The sequence below is a fragment of the Apis cerana genome, linkage group LG7 (assembly GCF_029169275.1).
Source record: "Apis cerana isolate GH-2021 linkage group LG7, AcerK_1.0, whole genome shotgun sequence".
In the NCBI taxonomy this organism is placed as follows: Eukaryota; Metazoa; Arthropoda; class Insecta; order Hymenoptera; family Apidae; genus Apis; species Apis cerana.
Genome location: NC_083858.1, coordinates 11612197 through 11637949, shown reverse-complemented (window position 1 = coordinate 11637949; position 25753 = coordinate 11612197). Strand labels below are relative to the sequence as shown.

At 45.5% G+C, this 25753-nt stretch overlaps 1 protein-coding gene across 5 annotated transcripts in view; it reads right to left on the bottom strand.

Moving 5' to 3' along the window:
• The window catches only part of LOC107999222 (discoidin domain-containing receptor 2), a 133201-nt gene that overhangs the window by 24884 nt on the left and 82564 nt on the right, over positions 1-25753 (bottom strand). For all 5 annotated transcript variants that reach the window (XR_009830573.1, XM_062077209.1, XM_062077208.1 and 2 more), the window contains exons 5-9: positions 22150-22297; positions 21280-21587; positions 11447-11654; positions 2996-3335; positions 235-425 (exon numbers count right to left, since the gene is read on the bottom strand). Coding sequence is in view for 4 of the 5 variants with exons in the window: in XM_062077209.1 (XP_061933193.1) it covers positions 235-425; positions 2996-3335; positions 11447-11654; positions 21280-21587; positions 22150-22297 (1195 nt within the window). In the remaining variant the exon portion in view is untranslated. The remainder of the gene's footprint in view (positions 1-234; positions 426-2995; positions 3336-11446; positions 11655-21279; positions 21588-22149; positions 22298-25753) is intronic.

Here is a 25753-nt window from a genome sequence, read left to right as displayed (position 1 = left end):
GAGAAGAGGGTGCAGGGGGACAGTGTATTGATTGCGGTCAGGCGAATGCTTTGTTGTTCGGTACATACGTACACGTAACCTCGATTTCGAACGTGTGCCACCCGTATATTTATACACGTGTATATTATACACGTACATATACACATATATATATACACGCACACGCGTATACGTACGGATGGTAGGCGCGCGCGTATGTGCAAAACAACGCGAGGCGACCGTGTACCGGCATACCTGAGTGATTGATGTTGCTGCCCTTGTTGTTCAGCATCATGTCTTTCATCTCCATAACGACCGTGCTGTAGCTGTAGTACGGCGCGTACTTGAGGGCCTGGTACGGTTCTTGATAGTCGTCTAGTTTCACGATGTCCAGAAAACGATTCCCCAGGTCCCGAGGTAGTGTCGGCAACGAACCACCGGCGTATCTGCGAGACGGAGAGACACGTTTCAGTGAGAGCCGCCCGTCTGGGGATTTCCCTTATCTCGTGTGCCGTCGCGGAACCAGGGGGGTGGGAAAAATACGAAAGGGAGGCGTGGAAATGCGCACTTTCTTCGTTTCTTTGACGGATGGAATGGAGGGATTACAACATACGTACGAATTATATTCGAAAATTCATCGTTTTTATTGTACTCTCGCTATGTATTCGTATAAGATATATATCACGGAAATGAGACTTAAACTCGCTTCTACTTTTCTTTCCAACTTTTCTTTAAACCGATGAGTAGCGTGCACTGTATCTAGTCAGACCCAGATTCGTACATTTTGTGTATTTACTCGCCGCGACCGTGACCTCGCTCCACGAATCGTCGTTCGGATGATATTTCGAAACTGTTGCGAGGGGGGGGGAGGACCATTGGAGAGGCCGACAAGAGGATGGTTAAAGAGAGAAAGTTTAAGGTCTTAAAGCGTCGTCTTTTGTAGACGACGAAAGTGCATCGTATTTCGAGTGGGTACTTCTTTTTTTTTTTTTTCTTCACTCGGCGAGTTTCAACTTAAGTGCACGTCAGATATCCTCGTCAAAGGGGTGGTAAAACGGGTCGGTACGTGCGCACGAACCCACTCCACACCGTTTCCGCGAGTCCCTCCTCTTTTGGTAGACGGTTGGATCGGCGATATCAAGTTGCGCAAAGCGCAAGGGCCAAGGTTGGGGGATCAATGTTGAAAACGTGTAGGTCGCGCCCGAGTCACGAGCGTTGCTTCGAGGATCTCTCGGTCTGGAGACATTCGTGCCGCACACAAACTCGATATATCGCCCGAGGATGTCCGTTATTGGACGTTATTGGACATCCACTAACGAGCACGACGGATGGAAAGTTTATTGGAAGGTGGCTTCCTGTCGTCGACCATTGTGAATGGTTTGTAAAGTTGGCCAACGAGATGATGTCGGCCGGATCTCGTTTGAATATTTTCATAATCGTACAGTAGCTGTGCCCCCTATTCGTCAAATTATAATACATCACATTCTCGCCAGTTACTTTCTTCTTATAAAATTCGAATAAAAAACAGTTTTTTTCTTGTTTTCTTAAAAATCTTCGCGTTATATATTCCTTTCCTGTATTTCTTTTCCTTGTGTTCGTCGTGTATAATAAAAAATAATTTATCCAAATATCCTTTCAATTTTTCTCATTATTTCCCTCATTTCACTGTTTTCGTACTATTTTTTCATTCCGTATTTTCCGTATTCTTTCGCAATGTTCGCAACGCATGCGATAATTTAATCGAATATTTTCGCAATCTTTTCGCAATATCTTCAATTTTGCTCGTTACTTCAACTTCGTGCGGAGCGACATTTAATCGTGTTCGCGTAATTAAACGCGCAGGATTTACACGAGGGAAGGGAAGAAAAGTGAATCGTTCGCGAAACGAATCTCTTCTCGTCTGCCGACAATAATAACCGTGGTATCGATTTTCATGTACCATATAAATAACGCTTGTTTTGCAACCATTTGATGCCGTCGGTTCGCAAACATCCATTCCGTGGAGAGATCTAAGCAAGGCGGTAAAATCGGTAAACCGGTTGTGTTTGCACAAGGTAGACGAGAAATCGACGCGGGGCCGGTAGGCCTATCTCGAAAGCTAATATTATTAGTAGTAATATTTACTGTAACAGCGAAAGCCGCAAATCCTTTGTGTCCACACCGTTTCCTTTCACCCAGCAACACAGGATGGCGCCCGTTATTGTATCGCGCCGTTATCATTCGATTCCAAATATTTGCACGAAATACATTCCGAACGAGTTATTGCAGCTAAACAATGCTCGAAAAAATAAAACGCCTCTGTTTTCCTACTCCTACGATCCGTACAAAAAAAAAAAAGAACGATCCTTGCGATCATTTTTCAAACGTCGAATCGAAGCCTGCGCTGCCTTCGCTCCAATTTCGTTCGTTCAAATGTTCGTTTGCCATTTTCTCCTGCGCCACCATTCCAAGCTTTTGCACCAGAGACACCCCCCTCTACAGATACCGAGATTGGCTATCGAACGCGACTTTTACGACTTCTAATGCCGAACATTGCCAGCACTCGAATCTTTCACGTTGGAGGCATCCTCCACGCGACTTTTACGACTTTTAATGCCGAAAATTTTTCACCAATATCTCGCAGAAAAAAATAAAAAAATATCCAAAGCTAAAATACTCCATCGCACATCTCTATCCAACTTTTTATCATTGAAATCTCTGATTAGTCAAATATAATACCTTTCGAGATTGGCTATCGAACTTTCACGACTTCTAATGCCGAACATTGCCAACACTCGAAGCTTAGAGACTTAGATTATTAACCTAGATTATTAATTTTCGTCGTCGAAAATCTCTCACCAATATCTCCCTTGTTAGTACAACAAATATCCAAAGCTAAATTTTTATTTTTATTTATTTTTATCCAGAGCATCGATAGATTAATCGAGATTATATCAAGATTAATACATCTCGTTTATTAATTGAAAGAATAACAACATCATCGAGATCTCTGATTAATCGAGCGTTATAATACTACCTTTCGTCGTCCTCCAAGGTGTAGGCCATCAAGGCGGCCCCTTTCTCGACGGTGGCGCAGGTGGAGCCGAGATGGGACGGTGCCTTGCCCGTCATAGGGCTGGCGAAACACTTTCGCTGCCTGTGCCTCGAGACGATCAGAAATATAGCCACGGCGAGGAGCAGGATCACGGCTGTTAACACGCCGATCACCACCGCCATGTAAGTAGGATCGTCGTGTTTGGCAGTGGAGACCGGAAGCTCGCCCTCCGCGGCACCGTTCTTCTCCACGAAAACGTCGCTCTGGATGGGGGACTCGGTCGTCGGTGCTTCCTCCGGCGTGAAATTACCGTGAGCTATGTCTGCGTGAAAACAATCAGACTTATCACGTATCCCATCACGACGAGCGTGAAATTAATAATGCGTCCCTCGTTTATTCGCTTAAGAAACGAATAAATAAATTTTCTTCACAGTTTTTATTTTCATCTCCTCTTTATCGTAAATAGAGTAGACTGTAATTTCTATAATATACGATTATACACGATTTTTCGTATACACGCGATATGTATGTTCTTTTTTTAAATCGGTAACGCGTATATTTATCTTTAAAAATTATTACGTTTTGACGAAAGATAGGAGATAAGAGTCGACGAGTTAATTAAATCTATCGTTAACTGTGTAGGAAAAAAATTGTTTCACAACAGAGTCGTGATTGTAAATTCGAAAAAAATTTATCATTCGTTATTTCCGTACATTATTTTTCAACTTATTCCTCTTAGAGAAGTATAAGTAAATTCATAAATGAGACGAGAATTTGTCACTCGATTTTTCCCTAAATCTACTCGATTCTTCTCGTTCGTTCCATTTCCTTATTATATTTCATTATAAGAAATCCTGGCTGGTTTTGGATCGTGTTCATTTGTATCGTCCCTTTTTTCCTACGCATATCACGCGTAACGCTCGCCACGGGCCGCTCCAATATTTGGGGCAGAGAAACATCGGCGTGGAAACCAGCGGAATCGTTGAAAGGAGATCGAGTCGAGCGCATAATCAACCTGTATGCGTTCTAATGGAAAAAAAACGGGCAGCATTCCGCTTCGAGTTTTCCATTTGCTTGATTGAAACGTCTCTCTGAACGATTCGATTGTCTAATTACTTTTCTCTCTCTCTCTCTTTCTCTCGTGCATGTAGCCATAGCGCGCGGCGAGGTTTTGAATAATTTCTCGTTGCCTCGTCGTTGGAAAAACGCCGCAGGAGAACAGCCAGCTGCGGAGCGAAGGAACGAACGAAGGAATAAAAATATTTCGGACGGACGCAGAGAGTGTCGTTTCGAGAGGTGCGACGAGAATCACGTTTCGCGCTGTCACAACCAATTAAACCCGGGTCTTGAATGAATTTCCTTGACGCGAGACACGCGTTCCTTTCCAACTTTTTACACCATAAACATTCCATTAAACGAATTACGATAATTTAATTTTATTTAATTCTTAATGATTACGACATTTTTTTTAAACGAACAGTCATTAGATCGTTACAATCGAATAGAAATATCTTTTAATCGATTAAATTTTACTTTATTTCTTTTCAAATCACACGATCTGTGCACTGTAATCGTTAAAATGTAAACGTGCGAGGCTTCTTTTATTTAATTGAAGAATAAAGAGACAGAGGAAACTGTCTAAACTTACAATATTATAAAAAAAAGAAAGGAATATCTTCCGATTTCTGCGATTTCGAGCTGCAATCCTTTGCTGCTTTCCGGAACGCCGTCGAATCGAATCGAATGAAAAGAGAGCTCGGCGAAAAATTAACGGGGCGACGCGAAACGTTGAAACGCGCCGCCGATAAAAACTCAACTGACATTCCTTCCTTCCTTCCTTCCTTCCTTCCTTCCTTTCTCTCTCTCTCTCGTCTCATCGCGCGGAAATTTCTCCCCCGTGAACTCTATCTCTCCGTGGTTTGTTTCGTTAAATAAAATCTTGGCAGACATCATCCAGAGGCGACGTAACCGAAGCGGAAAAGGGTTGGAGAGGGTAGCGAAAAAAAGGAGGATCGCACACAAGTGGTGGATTCACAGATGAAGCGTTCCCTTCCTCGATTCACCACCGAGTTTATACACGTGTATATATATATATTTTTTCGCGAATTCCTGGCAGGAATTATATATACCGAAACAAAACTGTCGTCGCGTTTGATATCGGCTTTTACGTGGCAAGCGTTCCTCTCTTTCTCTTTCTCCCGTCACCTTCCATAAATACATACGTACATCCCGTATGAAATCTGATATTAAACATTCTTCGCAAGGCCCACGGGTTAACCGTGAAAAAGAGGTTTCGAGAGAAGAAACCCGGTACTCTCTTTCTCCCGTTTCGTTCTAGTCGTCTAACGTGTAATGCATAGCATAGAAGGCGAGGGATGCATCACGGTCGAGATTTTGTTCAACCTCCCAAAGGGTCGGATATCCTGTTGACCAAGATCCGGAAAATTTGTCCTGCGGACGAGAATGAATTTGGCGGACGATAAAAGCGAAGTCTCGGACGGAAAGGTGAAGACTGACAATTTTTGTGAAGCCAAAAAATTCATGGTAAACGGTGGTGCATCGATCGGCGGTACTCGAATAATTGTAGTATTACACGTGGTATTAATTGATCGAGATGATTGGGGAAACGAATATCTGGTTTCCATTTCCATTCTCTCCGCCACTTGAGAAGGAAGGATGTGCGAGTGTGGAGCAGGAAATGCGATTCCGTCGGACACCTCTCGAGCGTTCTCTCCTCTCGATTGATACTATTCTCCCTCTTTTTTTCTTCTTTTTTTTTTTAAATTAAAAAGCTTGCAACGGTGTTAAACAGCGGTCCCATTTTTAACGCAACAATTAAATTCTTGTCACGGGTCACGCGTGTGCAAAGGACTTCAAGTGTCATAATCGGAATCGAGTTTCCAATTAAAATTCTTTTTATCCCGGTGCCTGCTCGTTACACGCGTCGCCCCCCTCCCTCGCTCAATCGGCCTTGCCGATTAATCGATCGACCCTTTTCTTAACCGAGGGATTGACAACCTGTTGTTGAAATTGCGAAACATTCACGTCGAGTGTGTTGTTTGTCGGATGTGCGCGATGGAAAGGAAAGCGCGTCGAAGGAAAGACGACCCTGTTGTACAGATTTATTGTTTGCGAATTCGTGATGAATCTCGATATACGCATCTTGCACTCGTTATTTATAAATAGAAGAATTCGTAGAGTTATTGTACGAGTTAAAGGAGAGATATTTATTCTTAGAGGGTTATCGAATCGAAGTTAGTTTTAGAAGAGGAACGAAACTTTCAGGTTTTCAGCAATGCCGAATCTCTCTTCACGAGGATCGTAATCTTTTCGAATCATAATTTTAAACGCGAATAAGTTAACGAGATTCGAACGTATCCCAACCACGATTTCAACGATCCGCATTGTCGAAAATTCAGGCGAAGACACGAAGGAAATCGGAAGGGGGGCTGGAAATAGAACGGCGAGAGTTACTAAATATTTTCCAACTGCCCTCCCTCGATTCGAGCCGAATTCCCGTTTAATTATAGCGGGACCCTCTCCTGATTATTTCGCCATCAAAACAATAACAGAGAGCTGGCTGCACACAGCATACGCTCGGCTGGCACGGTAGCCAGATTTACGATTGGATCAGGACGCTGCGCGATTGCGACAAGGGTGGGCCATAACTTACGTAGGTGGATCTTCCGCGTATAAATCATCGGTGTACAGAGAGTGAGGAGCCTTTCCACGATGCCTTTCGAGGGAACGAAAACAAAAAGAATCGAAAATACACGGAGAGGAGGAGTTGTTCGAGGTTAAGGAGCCTCGTTTTCTTTTCGTTGCCCGCCATTTTCCTCGGCCTTTCTTCTTCTTCTTCTTCTTCTTCTCTTTGCAACGGTCTCCGTCGTCGCAGAGAAAGACGCGCAAAGAGGAGTGTTGCACGTGTTGCACGCGCACAGCTGACGCTCCTCCTCGTCAAATGCAACTAATGCGCCCCTTGATCTCGCGGCGCGTTCCTCTCTCGAGGAGAAAAGAAGGAAGGGAGGGAGAGAGAAAGGACGATTTTAAAAGCGCTTTTGATTCACGCGAACTTCGTTTCGTGCCTCGATCTCATTTTCGATCGCGGTTAGTATGAACGGCCACCGATTGGGATTGTCTCGTGAAAGGATGCTTTTCATTTGTACATCGATATCTTTCTATATTTCCGATTTCACCTCGTTTCTCGCCAGGTTTAATATCGAGAAATTCTTTTTCCCTTCGATGTTTCCCTTCGAGCGAATTCGTATAAAAAATGAAACGGGACGATTTTACGCAAACTTTTCGAATCGATTAATTTCAACTCTAATTATTCCTGTCGGCGACCTGTTTTTCCACGCGTTTGCAATCTCAGGAGTGAGACGTTGTCCCCGTAATGGGATTATTAAGGGGGTGAGTTTAAGGGAAATTTTTTCCTCTCCTCTCTTTCTGTCGATTAATAATCGAGTATTTCGGCGCTGGGGGTGGAGGAGGCAGAAGAAGGGAAGATACATCAACGCTGGGACACCGATATTTCGAATATTTAAGGAACAGGATGAGCGATCCTCGGCTGGGTGAATCATTTTTACGGATGGCCACGGTACGAGGAGAAGGAAAAAGGGGGTAAACTACCAGCTGGCAAGCCGATCCAACTTCTCGTATTTCCTCGTCCAATTACCTCGTCCCGTGGAGGGAAGGGGGAAGAAGCTACTACCGGAAGAAATGTCCCGGTAGAGAAAGAATCCGGCCATCCATTACGATGTTCCTCCTCCATTTTCTTCCATCCCTTTGTCCTCTCTCTTTTGTGGACGTGGCTCGAAGGCGTGGATCGAACGATTGTCCTCGAGGGCCGAGGAATTGCGAGGAAATAAACGACTGTCGATAAACTTTTTAACGAATCCCTTTTGACGAGCAACACTCGCGAAACACTCGATTCCCGCCAATTTTCTTTCGAGCATCCTCCCTCCCTCTCATCACCACCAAGCCTTTCTTTCCAGACGCTGTTCCATCGTTATCCCACGAAACATCCACGTCGAACGAAAGAGGGCGTCTGGAAAAAATTAATCGACCTCGAAACGCGATTATTATCTTCGATCTTCGTCGTGACCGATTTTGGACGACGACAACGATTTTTACGCGGACAGGAATTATTCCTGTGGTGATATTTGTAGGGCGTGTCATTTTTCTTCAACCTTCTCCATTTCGTTCCGCTCTCGTCCGTTTCTTTCGAGATAAATGAGCGGATCCATGGATCAACGAGCGTGAATTTCACGAGCTAGGCACGCGAACGAGATTCCTTCTATGAGATTATCTTCTGTCCAAAAGGAGAGGAGGAAAGGGGTTGCGTGGTCCCCTTGCGTTGCATGGCAAACTTGCGTATAATAACAAAATGGTAGCGATGACGCGTCATTAGCGACAACCTTTGTTTCGAGCAAAAGTTCTACTCGTTTACCCGAGTAGTAAACTTGAAAACGGGATCTCGATAGGATCTCCTTTCGGCAGGGCGTTCTCCCTCGTGAAAGGATGGAAGCGATTAAGGAAAGGGCCCTTTCACCGCCATCATTTATTATTCCTCCTCCTCCTCCGAAGAAAATCCTGATAATGACTAATCCTTTATTAGCCTTCGTACAATATCTCAACGAATAATATTCCTCCTCGCTCGATGGAGCGTCTCCCCTAGACTCCGCGAATCGCAGAGATTAAAGATCTTTCTCTCTCGGATGTCCATTTTATTACGCATAAATATTTAAAGCAAACTCCTCCTCCTCGAGTATTATTATATCCTCCAAATACTCGGGCAGGTATCGATTCGAAGATTCCCTTCTCCCTTCCTCGGTTGCGTTTCCCAAGCTTTTTCCACCCGGTTATTTGCTCCAAGGGAAAATTGTTCGCCGTTCCATGTACATCCTTTGAGATGGAAAAACAGCGGACGACGAGGAACGCGGCGAGAGGAAGAGTTTTTCGTGCCCACTTTATGAACCTGTTGTTAGGTGGGCAAATCTCGCTGACAAAGGAACCTTTGTGCCACGGGGATACCTTCCCCGTATAATGCTAAATCGTCTTCCCATCCCGCCTTGTTCTCGTCATCGCGTTATCATCGATACACTCGCCGCGTTTTTTTTTAATTAAGAACGTACGAGAGGAAAGGAAAGGAAACGGTAGGCGAAAGGGATCCGAGAAACGGATTATACACGGATTTAACGACGTTTCACGCGCGATACACGTGGCCACCGTGGATATCGAAGGCTACGATCCTCTTTTTCCCTCATTCATCGATTCTTCCGCCCGAGCAGCGTCTTTGAAGTCTATTTAGAAGCGCTCTTTTGGGTTAAATGATAAAGCTCGAAAGTCGAGCTTTCATTTGACACGGTTTGTAACCCGTGAGAGAGAGAGAGAGAGAGAAAGAGAGCACGCTCTCCTCTGTTCAATTGTTCGGTGATTCGAGCATCGTTGCGTTTAATCCCTGGCTACGGTTTACACAAAGAATTTTTCTTCACGGAACCGGAGAAGAGAAGAAGGAGAAGGAGGGGAAGGAGGAAGAGGTGGGGTTGCTCGGAAACGAAGAGAGAGAGAGAGAGTTTTAGTTTCGCGTTTCGTTCCTGTTGTTCGTTTTTTCGCCTTTTCCGACCAAACGGCCAAACCTCGTTTAATCCGCCCCGGATCTTCCTTCTCCTTCCTTTCGACTTCTCTTCTCTTCTCCCCCGGGTTTCTACATCATCTTCGAATTAATTGGATTTCCTTTTCCCGTCGTTGCGCCGGACCTGGCCCAACCTGCTCGATTAAATCGCTCGGAAAAATGAGCTAATTCGAGGATCGGCGAGCCGGATTCAACGCCGACTATTTTTACAGGGAAGTCCCCCCTCCCCCCGTCGAGGGAAAATATTATTCAAGGAGGTCTCGTTCCTCTTTCGAATTCGGAGGAATCGTTCGAGAAATATTAGCGTTTAAAATATACGCGTTAGATTAGGTTAGATCGAAACAGAGGAGGACGAGAACGATCCTCGTCGTATTTCCATTACAAGTGCCGTTCATCGAGCAACCTGTATCTTGGGCCGATACGATTTCCGTTGCGTGCGTTGAATCGCATGGAACTTGTTACTTTGTACTCGGTCAAGAGGATCGAGGATACTTGGCGCGCAACGTGCTTTTATATATATACATGTGTGTATATGTATCGCGTCTCGTTGACAGAGCGCGCCTTTCTCCAACTTTCTTTCGCTCTAACGTTCTCCGTCGTTCGACCGGACGAATTGATTTCTATTGAAACAGTTGGCGGGTCGTCCCGGTCGTATATCGGATCCGGGTCTCGTTCTCACTCGCGTGGAAGAAAAATATGGAACGGGGAGGAAAAAGGAAGAAGAAAAATCGAAGAAGGATAACGAAAACGAGTAACCGGAGGTAGAAACAATAACACCAGTGGCAGCTACTAATGGCTCAATGTGCTGTCCTGAAAAAAAATTTTTTTCCACACAGAGGAATCGAGACGATTCTTATCTTATCTTATCTTATCGCTTCACGAAATTCTATACACCTTACGAAACAATCGATATATTTCACTTTTCGAAAATATCTAATCCGTCTATAATTAAAAAATTGAATTGTATAATTGTACGTGTCCTAATAATAATAATAATAATAATGAAAATAAAGAAGAAAATTTGAAGCAACCACTCTGTATTCATCCTTGCCCATCGTTCATTCGGAATCCATCCATCGCGTTATCTTTTTTTACCAGCGGTTACGACTTGGTTAATCGAAATCGTCCGAGCGACCGATCGACCGACGGATATATAATAAGCCGTTGTCAATTACCGTGTATCAATTTATACACGGCGGAATTTTATTCCTCGATGATTGACAGTTGCCGGCTGCCCTGCCGGATTCGCGTGGATACGGCGTGGAAAGTCGGGAAGGGAGGAGGATCAACGGACAAAAAAGGAGGGGGGAGGAGAACGGCGGGACGAGTCACGTCAAATCCGGGCGAAACGGAATTGCAAAAGGAAAACGTACGCGCGGCTTTCCTTTCTCCCCTTAGGCGTTCACCGCCTAAAAGTCTGGGCCCCGTAAAACGATTTCGCGTCACGAGCAGAAATTTTTTTTCTATTCGCTCCGAGTTAAGTTCTGCACAAGTTCCGTGACGAGCGCTTTCCCCCCCTCTCCCTTTCCCTTCTCTCCACGGCTATTGTTTTTATCCCGCGATACGTTTTTCACGCCGGCCGATACGACGGGAGAGCTAACCTGAGCGCGATAGGTAGGTTAGGCAGCTGTTTTATCGACCGACACTTCGACGAAGATCGCGCGATACATCATATCGCGTGCTAGTTTTTTTCGAAAGAGAGATGATACGGGGGATTCGTAATATTTTTTCGTCGACGTGACAGGCTTCTATTTTTCTTTCAAAGAAACAGAAGGACGCGGCTTAGGCATGCGCCTTACCAGAGTCGAAGGTCACCTCGCTGATCATGATCCATCTGTCCGAGAAATGAAGCCTCAGTTTCACGTATTTGCCGACTCGGTGGTGGAGCTTGATGGTGATGTTTCGCGACGACTCGAAGATCTTGTCCTCCATGTAGGTGTAGGTGATCGGCTCCCCTGTGTAATACTTGCCTCCAATGCTGAACAGTATGTCGATTTGGGAAAATATCTGGAACAACAAGATTTTGAGAATTAGTAGAATAATCTAACAGACTTATATATTACATATATGTATATATATAACGTGTAAGGAATAAACGAGGTTTATCGAGGTTTCAGATCGAAAGAGAGGTGAAATATTCTTCGGATTTTTTGGTTTTTATTCGATGTGTGAAAGTGTAGGATAAGCCTTCTTCGTTCCAAGGGAGGGGAATAGTTTCGAAAAGGGCAGATCCTGAGATATCGGAGACGCGCAACCGTCGGTTGATTTGGCAGCGTAGTTTGCTACGGATTTGAGAGGCCTCCTCGTGATTTACGACTCGGCAAAAAAATAAATGGTGGAAATATAAATTCAAATTAATGGAGGACGAAACACAACTTATATATATATATATATAATGAACTGCCTCGAGGCAAGGACGTATTCGTACACGAATCCACGCGGAATCCACAGAATCACGAAAGAAGAAACGAAAATGGATCGAACCTCTTTCGTACCAACTTATCCCTCTTCCTATACATATAGCGTAAGAGTCGGGAAAATAAAATATCTGCATATTAGAAGGAGCAGCCGGGAATGAAACAAAGATCCATTTCTATCAGGGTAATCTCGGGAGGAGATTGATCACCTGGTGGCCTTAAAAAACGCATTGGAAACCTAAATAAGCCGGCGAATATAGACGAAATAAAACAGACGTAGACGAAGCGGGACGTTGATGGATAGGGGAGCCGACGCGAGAACCCGCTCTCGCCGAACAAGATTTAGGAACAAAGTAAAATACGATCCTTTCCGGGGCGCGAAAAGCGAGGAAAAGGGGGAGGGGTGGGAAGAAAAGGAGGAGGGGAACGAAACTCGTACGACTTTTGAGAACGTTATAAAAGTTTAATACGTGTCTCAAGTTCGATAGGGTATATGATCTGATCGTAAATCATAAAGGGATATTATCCGAGATCGCAAAAAGCTTTGCTCAGTATCGGAGCTTTGTATCGGTGCGATCTTTCGCTATCTTTCTTTCTTTTTTCTCTCTCTCGCTCCTCGCACGAAAGCGCACGTAAAAAAACGTCACGTGGAAGATGAAAATTGAAGCTATCGAAAGGAATAAAAAAACTGCAGCCGCCATTGAATTTCACGTTGTCAAAAATGTCAAGCAAAAAAAAAAAAAAATGAACGAAAGAGGACAAATTGAATTTTCGATGGAAACGGCCTGTCGACCGATAAAAATCCAAAGTGGATAATAATACGAATAGATTGTATTCGTGCGTGAGAGAGATAGAAAGAGGGAGAAAGAGAGAGAGAGAGAGAAAGGCAAAAGCAGTAATTGGAGATTCGGTTAATTTCCAATTGAAAAATTTATGGAACAATACGGATATAACTCGGTTATGGAAAAATGTATGGCGAGGCGGTGAAAAATAGGTCAGGAGTTAAAAATTAATGTTTCGAGGGTTATGATATCGAGAGATTCGAGACGTTTTAATTAACTCGTTGCGCCGTTTCTCGCGTTGATGTACGACGACGTCGATCTTCCGATGTGGGTCAACTCTTTAACCCCTCGTTTAATCTTAAACCGCTTAATTCGTAATTTATACGAATACCGGACGCGCGTCATCGCGACGATCGTACGAAACGCGGGATAGAAATTAAGACGAAGCGGTCGAAGATTAAGGATTCGAGGAGGGTCAACGGAGGAACTTTTCGCAAAGATATAGATGATATATCAATTAAGAGACGAGTGTTGCGATGCGAAACGATTCTAAAACCGCGAAGCGGTTTATCACTGTATCACTGTGGACGCGGTTGCACTCGAACGAGTGTCACCACTTAACTCATTAATTTACGGCCACCAACTGTACAAACATCTCCAGCCGGCGACTACTGCCACGTTCCGTTCCCTGAACCACGCGAGAAGATGGCAAGAAGCAGAAATACCGTTCCCCTTCCCCTCGCGCATTTTCCTAATTTTCGAAAAACGAGCGAACAAAAACGAAACGTTAACGAACGTACTGACAAAACGTATTCTCGCGGTTTCAGAGGAATCAAGCGCAACGAAAAGAAAAAGGGAATCTTCCGAGATCTCGAGAAACAAAGGAAAACCGTCGAAAAATACCGGTTCATCGGGCGGATCGAATTATCGGTGGGAAAGAGGGGGAGGTTAGCTTTGAACGATGGGCGGAAGTCGATAACGCGATTGTCACAACCTCTCTCACCAACATCTGGAGCGGATCGGGTTCCGAAGATTTCGTTATCGTAATTCGCGTCATGTAAATCCAATTACCGAAAGATTCGTTTCAGGGGAGCGAAACGACGACAGGGAGGGAAGAGGGATAGGGGAGGGGAGGCGTTTATCCGCTATCGATATCGATGTTCCGTATCCGGCGCCGGTTCATCGCCACGAAACTCGTTTCCCCACCCTTGTCGGCGGGGATGCCGGTGACGAAGATCCGTCCGAGGCCTCTCGCGTATTTCAATCGAAACTCGGCGAGAGACAAGCGCGGAAAAGGTTTACAAGAGTCAGACGCAGAGCCGGGAGCGGCTTATCCGATATAATATACCGGATGAAGCGCAATAACTGATCTGGAAGTAAATCTCTCTTCTTTTTTTCTTTAACGGTCCAACGGAGGGAAATGGAGAAGGTTGGCCGAACGAAACGACCTCTTTTTTCCTTCTCCCTGGAAATCGTTTCCGTCCAAACACGCCGTGTATCTCTCGCGCTCAAACACAGGGATTCGCGATTTCAAAGAGCAACATTATTTCGTTCCATCCGGCGGTCCACGAGCAACGACGTTTCATCGGTAACGATCTTTTTCTTGCACGCGTATATACAACGTTTTATTTCAATCTGCTATCGGATCCCGCAACGATTCTTCCCATTCTTTCGCGGTTTTTCCCCGTTTGTGGTTTGTGTGCAACTCGATCTTTGCGCCGTTGACCAAAATGTTCGACAGTCTCCCTCCCGTCTGGGGGATACGTCAGACACGTCGATACGATCTTTACTTTACTCGAAATTGTTAATAGTCGGCAATCGAGAGATTCTCGGCCACTTTGGGGAGGTTGGATCGACAACTCCACGGCGAGAAATTATTTATACGTTACTATTTACTTAGAACATGGAATAAATTCCTCTTCACGCGTGAGAATTACGATACGTAAGATATGGAGATATAAAGGTTTTTAACTCAACACTTCGCGGACGAGTATTTTCTATTATAAACCGGTCAAGTCATCGAAGATCTAAAATTACCATAGAAGAATAAAATTTTATCGTTAATTTCGCTTAACTTGAGCAGCCCTGTAGTATCAATCGAATAACAATTACACCGAGGTGTTATACACGGAGTAGGTAGAAACAGTCCCATCCAACGAACGTTAATCACCCGTTTTAACGTTCCGTTACACGCGGTACGTGCGCGGTTTTTTAAAAAATCACGAAAGCCCGGGATTCGATTCGGTCCTGCGGTGAAACGGGCCGACTTCGAGCGGGGCGGCTCGTTTCGGCCATTAGGTTCGGTCGTCGGGTCTTATGCATTATGCGAGACAGAGAGGGGGCTGGCTTCCGTTCCGTGGGCCTTCCGCGTCAAAGGGAGCCCGGCCACGGGCGAAATTGAAATGGAGATCCGGTAGGAAAGAGCATTCGTAAACAAAATTGACACGAGGCGAGAGGAAGGGGTGGCCGGAGCAGAGGGTGGGGGAGGTGCGCGCAATCACGGAAATTTATGCACTTTGACGGAGGGATCCTGGTGAACGGCGGAAAAAGGAGGGTCTCGCGTCGTTGCACGTAGCCGAGGAAAAGTATTTGCACACCGTCAGACGAGATCTTATCGCGAGTCTCCTCGTTTTCGTTTCTCCTCCAACTCGAATAAGTAAATTGACTCGTCTCGATCGTTACGTTTATTAAATTGCTGCGTCAAACATTCCCCTCTGGTACACGGGAAAATTACAAAGAGATCTCTCGTGGCCCGAGATTCGGCCATCTTCGAAACTCGCGATTCTCGCCACCGTGTTGAGACGCTCGATGGTCAGGGACTTGGAACGAGATTTTGGACGAAAAGTACTGAAAGTACTCGTGCAAGTTCGAGAGGCACATCAATTTGGGCTTGCAAGGGATTAGCGAGACCGACTTTGAGAGTCGGCCTCAAATCATTCCGGAAACTCGACGAAGACGTTCAAACTGCGGTTATCCCAAACTGTGGCCAGATCGCTGTGCGATAGGAGAGGGTGTGGACAGGTCGCTTCGGGATTACCAGGGCTCCACGAGGCGAGTATTAAATCTATTTATACGTTGAACTTCGATGACCGGTGATCTTTCGAGATCTTTTACGACTAGACTTTTATACACCGAATAAAAATTCTACGAATCTCGCGACACGAAACTAGTATATATATATATATATAAATCTCGTTGCTTTCCAGATTCTATATCCTACATCCTCCCGTATCACAGCATTCAATTTCCTCCTAGTATCTATTACACCGATACGCGTCAAGAATGAATCTCGCCACGGATCCGTTCCATAAATAAGTAGAACTAGATTCAAATAAACAGAATCTTCATCTCGAATACATTTTTCAAAATTGTACAATATCCTTCCTATGAAAAGGAAGGAAAACTCCGCGAAGAATCCCCTGCAAGAGTAATTACGACGTTCGCGGCTAATTCTCTTCCAAGAAGCAACTGTCTCGTTTCCCTTTTCCGCAACGGTGGCGGATCACCGTCGCGAGTTTTTTTTTAAACGAGGGGGTGGGTATCGCAGTCTATTATCGTGGGCGGGACGTTTCGGTTCCGTCGAAGGGGGAAACGTTATTTGGGTATCAAAGATGCGCCGCGGGCAAAGCACTCCCCTCCCTTCCCCTCGCAGAGCCATTGTGCAGGGGTTCCGGTTTATGAGCTTGCGAACTTGCGCCACGAGGTGGAGGGGAGGTGATTCCGCAGGTATATATATATATATATATATAAAAGCTGGCGACGCGGAAGGGAATTCGAAGGACGATCGGCCGCTCCTGTTTCGAACAACGACCACGAAGAGGGCACCGTGACGACGCCCGGCGGTTTCACAGGGACGCCGCGTCAAAGAGCGCGTTTATAGTTCGATGCCCCCGTACTTCCCTTCCTTCCTCCCTCACTTCGTTTCGCGCTTGCTCCCCCCTCGATAAAATTCTCTCCTTCGGATTCTTTCGCTTCGCGATATTTATCGAGATAGAATCCTATTGCTATTCTTTTTTTTTTTTCTTTCTTTAGAAAAGAGTTGATTTTACACTCTCGGCGTTTCGGCTCGACTTTTCGTACAAGTAGGAAGAAATTTTCAAAGGAGCATCTGCGAGCGAAAATAAGTAAGATGCGTTTATATATTTAGAAAGGATTAATTTGATGAATTTTCTTTTTTTTTTCTACAACACGCGCGAAGAATTTCCCCAATGTTCACCGAAATTTCGATCTCGTTTCAATTGGCCGCGTTTCGCGGCGGAAAGAGCGCTCGCCGCGCAACAATGTGCTCGAACGCGCGTTTTCGAACGTCCCGGGTGGACACACCGGCCACGCGTATATTTGCGTTCCGCGGCGAGCGCGTTTTTCCGCCGCGGGTTGCGACCTTTTTCCCCCTCTCCTCTCTTTTTTTTTCCATCAATTCCCGCTCGCTCGGTTTGTCGATCTTCGGCATTAATTGCCTCGAAAAACGTCGGCCGCGCGAGGCTCCCCCGAAATGTCCCGATGATTTTTCGTCCACCCAATTCCCACCTGTCCCTCACCGGTCACGCCACGAATAAAATATCGCCAGCTCCGCCGCGTGAAATTGCTGATGCCGAAAATACAGTCTCTTCTCGCTTCTGTTCTCCCCCTCCCCTTATCCTCCAGGAACAGGATGGGGAGGTCCGGGTTATCGAACGTTTCAATTAAACGGTGTTATTTATTCGGGGACAAAAATGCGTATCGGTGTATTCGTTAAGAGCGGTGTGATGAAATTTTTAAACTTCCTTGCGTCAAATGTTTCGTAGACTCATCGAACAATTATCGAAAATGATTTTTGAACGATGAAACGAGGGAAGGGGGTGGATACAACTTTGATCCCTGATTAACGTTACAGGAGGGGAGAGGCAAATATATATCCTCCCTCTTCACCACCTTTCATCCGAATCAAAATTCGACCGCTCCCTATTTATAGCCACTGTGTTCAATAATCGTCCATGCATATTTCACCGCACGCGCCGCCAAATCTTTAAATGCGCCGCGGCGGAACTCGCTTCGAAACGCGAGTTTAAAGCGGATTTAAAGTCCGCCGGCGCTTTTGGGACGAGCCGCCCTACTCCCACCCTGTTTCGTGTCTTTTGCGTTTATATATTCGCGGCAACGTTCTTGCTGTTGTCTACGGAAAGGGAAAAAGGAAGAAGGAGAAAAAGGATGGATTAATTATTTCAATATCGAAGTTACATGTTCTCTCCTTCTCGCCAGTGATAGAAATAAATTGGGATATTTCGATATTCCTTCAGTTCGATCCATTGAGATTATCCATTAGCCTCGTTTCGCTATTCTTGTACGAGATTACAGAAAGACGGATTATTATGTTAAACTTTCGTGGAATAATCTATATCTCCAAATGTCCAACTGTTAATACCTCTCTCTTTCTCTCTATTCTCTAAACTCTACATTTCCAATATCCTATCCCCTATCTCTCCAAAAAAGATCTCTTCAGAATAAATAGATCCGTCACGACGACGATTGAATAACCACTTTCGGGAACAAGATCGTTCGTATCGCGCGAATCCGAAGTTTGATCCCTTCGATGCCGGCCAATTTTATTGCCTCGAGCGGGAATAATTCCATCCATGGATCTCGCATTCGAGTCGTCAATCCTCTATCGCATGGGCATCAGTGGGGGTGGCCGAGGGCGAAAGAGAGCGGCGACGTATTTGCATTACATTATCGAGGTTAACGCGAAAGGGTCGCGCGCGAGACGGAAATTATACGAAGGGGGTGGGATTATTGGCCTAAGAATGAGGCCAAGAACTCATTTCCGCTTGCTCGCCACCCGCGATATTACACAACGCAAAGGAATGACTAAACGCTAACTTTGTATCTTCGCTTAATATATATATATATTATCCAGGGAAATATATAAGAAATATTGTACGATCGATTAGACGGGTTTTCAGAGCAAACGTTGAACGTTTCTCTTAAGCGAGATTTGTAAGTATGTAATTTGCGACGAAGCATTTCGAAGAGGACAAAGAATAGAAAATGGAATAAATAAGTTTAGAATAAACGGCAATCTTATATTTTAACGTTGTTTTATTTTATTCCCTTGTGCAAAGTTATTATTCGTTTTTTCAGAAGTGGACAACATGGTGTTATCGAATTTAAAATATTATGTACGAGTTTTATTAGATTCTAGAGATGAAATGAGATAGAGCGAAATCCATATTGAACAAAGATAAATTGAAAGGCAAAGTGGATTCAGAGTTAGACGTATCTCCAATGACAGTTTTCAGATATTTGGCTGCTATATATGGGTAAAAAGTGAAAAAATTGGGGAAATGGATAGCGCAGCGACTGACGGAGGATCAAAAATTGCCACGTTTCGAAGCGTGCTTATCGCATAAACCTCGAAACGGTACAAGTTCATTTTTGAACTAGAATTATATATATATGGGAAACGGATACTGCACGTCATTTATCGTACGACAATGATTGGATGCTAATGAAAATCCTGAACAGACCGTCGAAACCTTCGTCAAAGCCTCGTTATTCTTTTCTGAAACGAGGAGATGAGCAGCATCCGAGAAATCGACTAAGAACAAGGCAAACCAAACTCTAACTCAAAAATTAATCGAATGAACTCTCGACCCACCCGTTAGATATTTCACCAACCGATCATCACTCGTTTCACTATTTATTAGCTGTTTTTAAAAAAATAAAATATTCGACGCGCTTTATAAAAAATAGAACATGTCAATCTGTTGGAAAAGATGATTAAAGCCAATGGCTCGTATCTTGATCGAACAAAGATCACGGTTTCTTAAAATATCGATATTACCTTCGTTTCTCAAATAAAATTTTAAATTATAAAATATTCGTGCCGCAATAGGCGATTAGAAAATTTTTTACTAACACTTTTGTGATCGACTGTACGCGCGATGATAGCGATTTTTTCGCTCGTACACGCGCGTGCGAATTAGATTTGTGGATTTACATTAATTCCACGGAGGAGAGAAAGAGAGAGAATAAAAAAAGGAGTAGAATCGAGGCTCGCTTTAATATCGTCCGGCACGCGTTTAATGTCACCCGTATTTTTCCAATTAACGAAGCGGCGGCGAATTAAAGCGAAACTTTCCTTGACCCGCGCGCTCTCTTCTCAAATGCATGGCATTTTGGAGCGGGAATAAATTAGCCGACGGTCGTATCGTTTCCTACCTCCTCTCTCTCTCTCTCTCTCCCTTCCAACGTTTGTAATTTCGTTATTAAAAATATCTAGAGGAATTTTCGCATTAACTGCGCGTTTCCGCGTGATTTGTTTCCCGCCGGTGTACCGTGGAGAATACAAAAATAACGCCAACAGTTATCTTATTTGACCAAGCGGAATTTTTATTTAAACGGTTGTAAATCGTGTTCCGAAATATAACGAAAACAGTTACGAATTTTGCAAACGCCAATTTGCGCAAAGGTCGGATAACATTCTCTTAATTTACTCGGGAAAATGTAAATGAAATTTCTATCGACATAGTTCTCGAATTCGAAGAAGAAAATAAGAGGTGTAAAAAAGTATTCCACCTTTTCAAATCTCGATAACTCGAAACAGCTGTGTCATCCGCTGGATAAACGCTAACGAAATTGAATCACGATAAGAAAACGTACGACGAAATCGATGATGGGAAGGTTGAAAGAAGTGGGTGGGTGGACGCGTAATGCGTCCGGCCTGAAAGCGTACGGTTTTAATGAAAGGAGATCGTCGATGATGAAAGCGTGAAGGGCGCGGCTGTGTGTTTAATAACAGAGATCACGCGCCCCGATTATTCTCGCCTCGCAATATCGCGCGATCCCGCCCCAAGGAAGCCGCGCTTCCTTCCGAGATAACGGAATCGCCGTGTTTCAATTTGTATTTTTTTATATTCAACGGGAGTGCGACCGATAAAAAGCGCCGAGTGGAATATTCAATCAACCGTGGAAGAAGGACATTTCGACACGGAAGAGAGAGACACGGAGAGAAAAAGAGGATCTGGAACAAGGCTGTGGATGGGTAAGAAGAGCCTGTTGATCGGCCAAGGCTGCTTGCGCATTCCTTCTTACCGGAGGGGAGGGGGTCGGGGGAGGAATAACGTCGGCGAGGGTAAACGATTCCAACGCTTTTACACGACGTGTTTACGTTGGCGTAGGAAGGGCGTGGATACGTAATTAGACGCGAAAGCTGTCCCCCCCTTAATTCTCAACGCTTTCAAATTTATTTTTATCCCCAACGCGACGCGATTCCTAGGAATTTTATTCCTAACCCTACCCTCCTCCACTACGACTCTCTCTACGTACTTTTCTTCAATTACCCGTCGCACCATAACTTTAAACTTTAAATTCGAACCGCTGGTGGATAGAAGGAACGAAAATTTGATACGAGTAAGACTACGGCGAGAGAGAAATTAAAAAGGTAAGAAGGCTCACCTGGACATCCTTGGTGAACTGATTGTTGCAGTAGATGTGGATGGCCGAGAACTCTCTGACCTTGTCGAACTCGAACTTGATCTCGACCGGTTGGCCGCGCGTGTCGTTCCTCCAACCGACCCACCCCTGCGTTCGATCCTTATCGTAGTACGCCAGTTTGAAGTTATCGGGGCCCGTCCTGCCGTCCGTCAACTGGCCCAGACCACGCTGCAGCTCCCCGTCCCAGTGTCCGTCGTACGTGGCGTCGAAGAATTCCCATTCGTTGCCCCTCTTATCACCTTGGGGCATCGAATAAGACACCACGCCATCTGCGGAAAGATCAAACGTGTCGAGTCACCCCTGGACCCCCGCTCCATCTTCCCATCGCTCGTGCAACAGTCGCGTTTCTCCTCGTCGTAACGAGACACGGAGAAAGAAGGGGGAGGGGAGAGAACAAAGATTAACGTTTTCGATCGGTGTCCGGTGCAATGGGCTAATTATTCGGGAAAGAAGAATCCATGCTCGGTTTCTATTGATTAATATTCGTCGAGGCGAGAGAGAGAGAGAGAGGGGGGGGAGGAGAATTAATCAAACGATAGGAAGTTCTTGGAAACTGCCTGGAGGATTTGGATTCACAATTAATTGAACTTCTAAGCACGGCGAGCGTGTAAGACACAATAGCAGTCTATGTTACTTGGTGTGTACCTTTCCGTTTGGTTAAACGTTTAATTCGATGTTGGTTCATCAAAGGAAGAAAGGGATAATTGTACAAGCAAGATTGTGAAAAGCAAATTTGCGCACACGGGAATGGCATAAGGGTTAATGGACAGTCCAGTGAGTATTCTAAGCGGCGGCAAGTTCAACGAAAATTGGAGAGTGCAAACAGCTTACCGCTCCAGTAACATCCGTAGAGCTCGACCCGCATGCAAACCGTCCGCGTGTGATGGCTGTAGGGCAGAAAACGGATCTTGCTCGCCCACAGAGGCGGCTCCAGCTCGTGCTTCGACTCCAAATACGTGTTCGTGTTACCCTGTATTACCTGCAACCGTGGAAACCTTGGTTAAAAGACCGAGACGACTCCAACTCTTCGAGGTGTGTAACCTTTCGCCTCCCCCATTTTTCTCTTAGTCTCCCCCTTCCATCCAGATAACCCATCCCATCGGATCATTATAGGAACGTGTACGTCACCTCGAGTTCAAGTTTTGAGAACGACTTGCCAAGTTTCGAAGGGACGCGGTTATATTCTCTTATCTCTTACGGTTTTAGAAGGGAAAAAGAAATCCCGCGCAATCGTTTCAACCCTACTACGTGACGCCAATGGAAAAAAAGAAGCTATAATCGACGAACGGTGGTGTCTGCGCCCTCTCAGCCCCTCTCAGACGACATTTATATCACCGGCAAGACGCGTTTCCGCGCTTGGCCACGTACTGGAATACCGAAACGTCCGACATCCCGTCACAGGGTGGGGATCGCGTTCCACCGCGTCGGAGCGGGGAGGGTTAAGGACTAATTTCATCCCACATTCCGCCACGTTAGGTATGACGAGGGAGAGACGTGGGTCGGGGTTGGATCACAGAGGCGTAGACGGAGATACACGATCGGTTTTGAACGTCCATCGCCCGCATTCTCCGATCTCCTCCCCTCTCTCTCCCTCTCCCTTCGCCTCTCTTTGTGTACACCTCCGCCTCCGTCTTGGCGGACAACGCGATGCAATATTGATTTCACGTTTGATGAATAAAATAAGCGGTTTATCCGACGTTGGCGTGGAAACAACAACGGCCCCGAGAGATGGCGGCGAGTAGATGTATCCGAGATCCGTCCTTGGATACACGTGTAAGTACACGTAAGAGGTAGGGAAGGGGGAGGATAAATCGTACGTGGACAAACGCGGCGAGTCGCGTGACGGAGCGTTTTGCGGCCGGCATTCTGCGCATTCTGCCCACGTTTCCCACCCTTGAACGGCGGCGTATACGTTCCCTGCCTTCTCTTCTTTTCGGTACGACCAGGCATCGACTTGGACTACTATTACCGCCGCTATTCCCACCGCGCTCTTTCAATTCCTTTCGCGACGTCCGCGGTGGAACGGCCGCTTCTTCCTCTTTCGATTTGTTTTGCTCTCCCTTATTGAAATACCTTTCCCACCTTTTTCTCCCCCCCGTCCTCTCCGACCGATATTGGATCACCGTGTGTTGCTACCGTTCGAAACGTGCTCTTACCGTTGATACTTTTATTCCGCGCGTTTTCGGGGATGTGTTCGGGGATACGGTCTTTCTAAATGGATTCATTTCCACTCATCGTTATTGCTTTTACAATTTTATCGCGGTTCGTGCAGCGCGGGCCATTTCGTCGTGTACAATTGAGAAAAGGAATGGCTCGGGGGAGGAAGGCATGTACGAGTAACTCGGAGGAAAAATTTGTTGGAAACGCGACACGAAGAGAAGGAAATACGTGGTTGCCATACGTATGGGGTCCTCTTTATAAATATATAATTAAGGTTCCTTTCGAAGGGCAAGCCTTTTTTCAGAGGCTTTTCGGCCATCGTTTCCTTCCAGAGAAACTGAAACATTTGGAAAGCACTCCCCAAGGCGAACCCTTGGAACCGGGGGTTACTTATATACCTTATACGGAACTTTGCGAGCCACCCCTCCGTCTGGCCTCGATTCTTTCTCATTTCGGCCACCCAGGGACACGTTACGCCATCGCCACGCTCTCCACCGCGGCGTACACAACCACACGTTTCTCCCCCGCCAATTTAATGAGATTGCAGCGTGCGAGCAGAATTTAATTTCTCGAAATGCCTCCACTAAATCTATCGCCCGCCGGAATACTCTCCTCGATCATTTATCACTTTCTTTCTTTCCTACTTTCGTAAGAGATTAATAGTACCCGAACCACGCGTAATTTAATTTTCGATACGTTGGATTATATTTCGTTGTCTCGAGAATGTTTGAGATCACGAAGGCGACTCCAACTGTTCTCCAATAATTATTCAATAATTACTCTCCGACAAGAAATATACCTTCCTCCTCTTCCTCCTCTTCTTTTATCACGAGTTTAAACTCGTTAGGACGTACATTTTTCTCGCATCGATATTTTCTTTACGCCGTTCTTCCGCGTATAAGCTTATAAGAGAAGGGTGGCGATATTACTTTTCATTACCCATACTAGAAACCTTGGAAACCTCTTGCCGGTCCACCTGCCGCCAGTCTGACCGTGTGCACGCAACGGTGACCGATGCGAAAAGGCAGGGAGGGCGCGTGCCCTTCTAACGCAATTTCCTGCCACTTTTACTTTCCCCCTTCGTTGCACGAATGCGTGGTTGCGCGCGTGCATGCGCACCGGGGGTCAAGTGTTAAGCGGCCAGCAATTATACCTGATATCGATCTGCGTCATATATACGGGCTCGCGAGTTGTTTTGCGATGTTTCCTATTTTCCTCCGCCCGACCGTTTTCCATTAAATGGAAACAAGATACGACACCCTTCTTCTCGATTCGGTACGATTAGGTAGAAGAGAATCGAAGAGATAATTCTCGAGCAAAATAAGTATAATTTAGTCGGTTCTGGAATCTTTGAGAACTTGGCTTCCCTCGTCGCGAAGAGGAAGGGAAACAAGCGTGTTTATTACCGCGTAAACCGTGATCGCGGGGGAAGAAAGTTGATCTTGTTATAACAGGAGAGGCGAGGAGGGGACAATATCGAGATACCCGCCGTTTTGTGTGCGTTTCATTCATCATTCAAACAACTGTTGAAATTACGTCGCGGCCTCGTTCCACGAGGATATCGCTCCGTTCCCGAAGAGGGAGCAAACCAAGCGGAAAATCTTGGCGGGACCGATTGTTTAGCCTCGAACGAGGCTTTCTTATTCCCGTGCTTTCGAGTTTGCCCCTCTTTCTCCCCCCATCTCTTTCCTTCCCAGCCGTATGCACCTGCGCAAAGACACGTTCGTCACAAACATCGACTCTTCATTTTTATAGGCCAAGGAAATTGAATGTAAACACGGTCGTGCGTCGAGTAACCGAGCGTTAATTGAAAGCCATCGAGGAAACCATCTTCCCGCTCGAAAATCGATTCCCCTCTCCCCCTTTTTTCCTTTCTCTCTCGTTCAATCTCGTGCAACGCTCGATTCTCGCCGAGGAGGTTGTCGAACGCGCGATTAGAAACTTTCCACTCGATCTTTCGAGAAGAGCTCGTGGAAAAATTCGGCCTCCGTTTAAGATACGCCAACAGGTACGACTCTTGCGCCTAGTTTTCGCGCCTATCACGAGGATTTTTTTCATCGTGATACCTTCAGCACACCTTATTATCGGATATTTTCACGAGAACGTTTTACTTATTCCCTCTTACCATTCTACGTGCCACTTGATTTCACTCGTTTCTTTACACGCGGACGCGAAAAAACATTCGCGATACGATCGATCAAGCGACACCCTCCATCCCGGATTTCGTACAATTTTGAACGCACGTTCGATTTTTGCTCCCACATCGTATACGCAT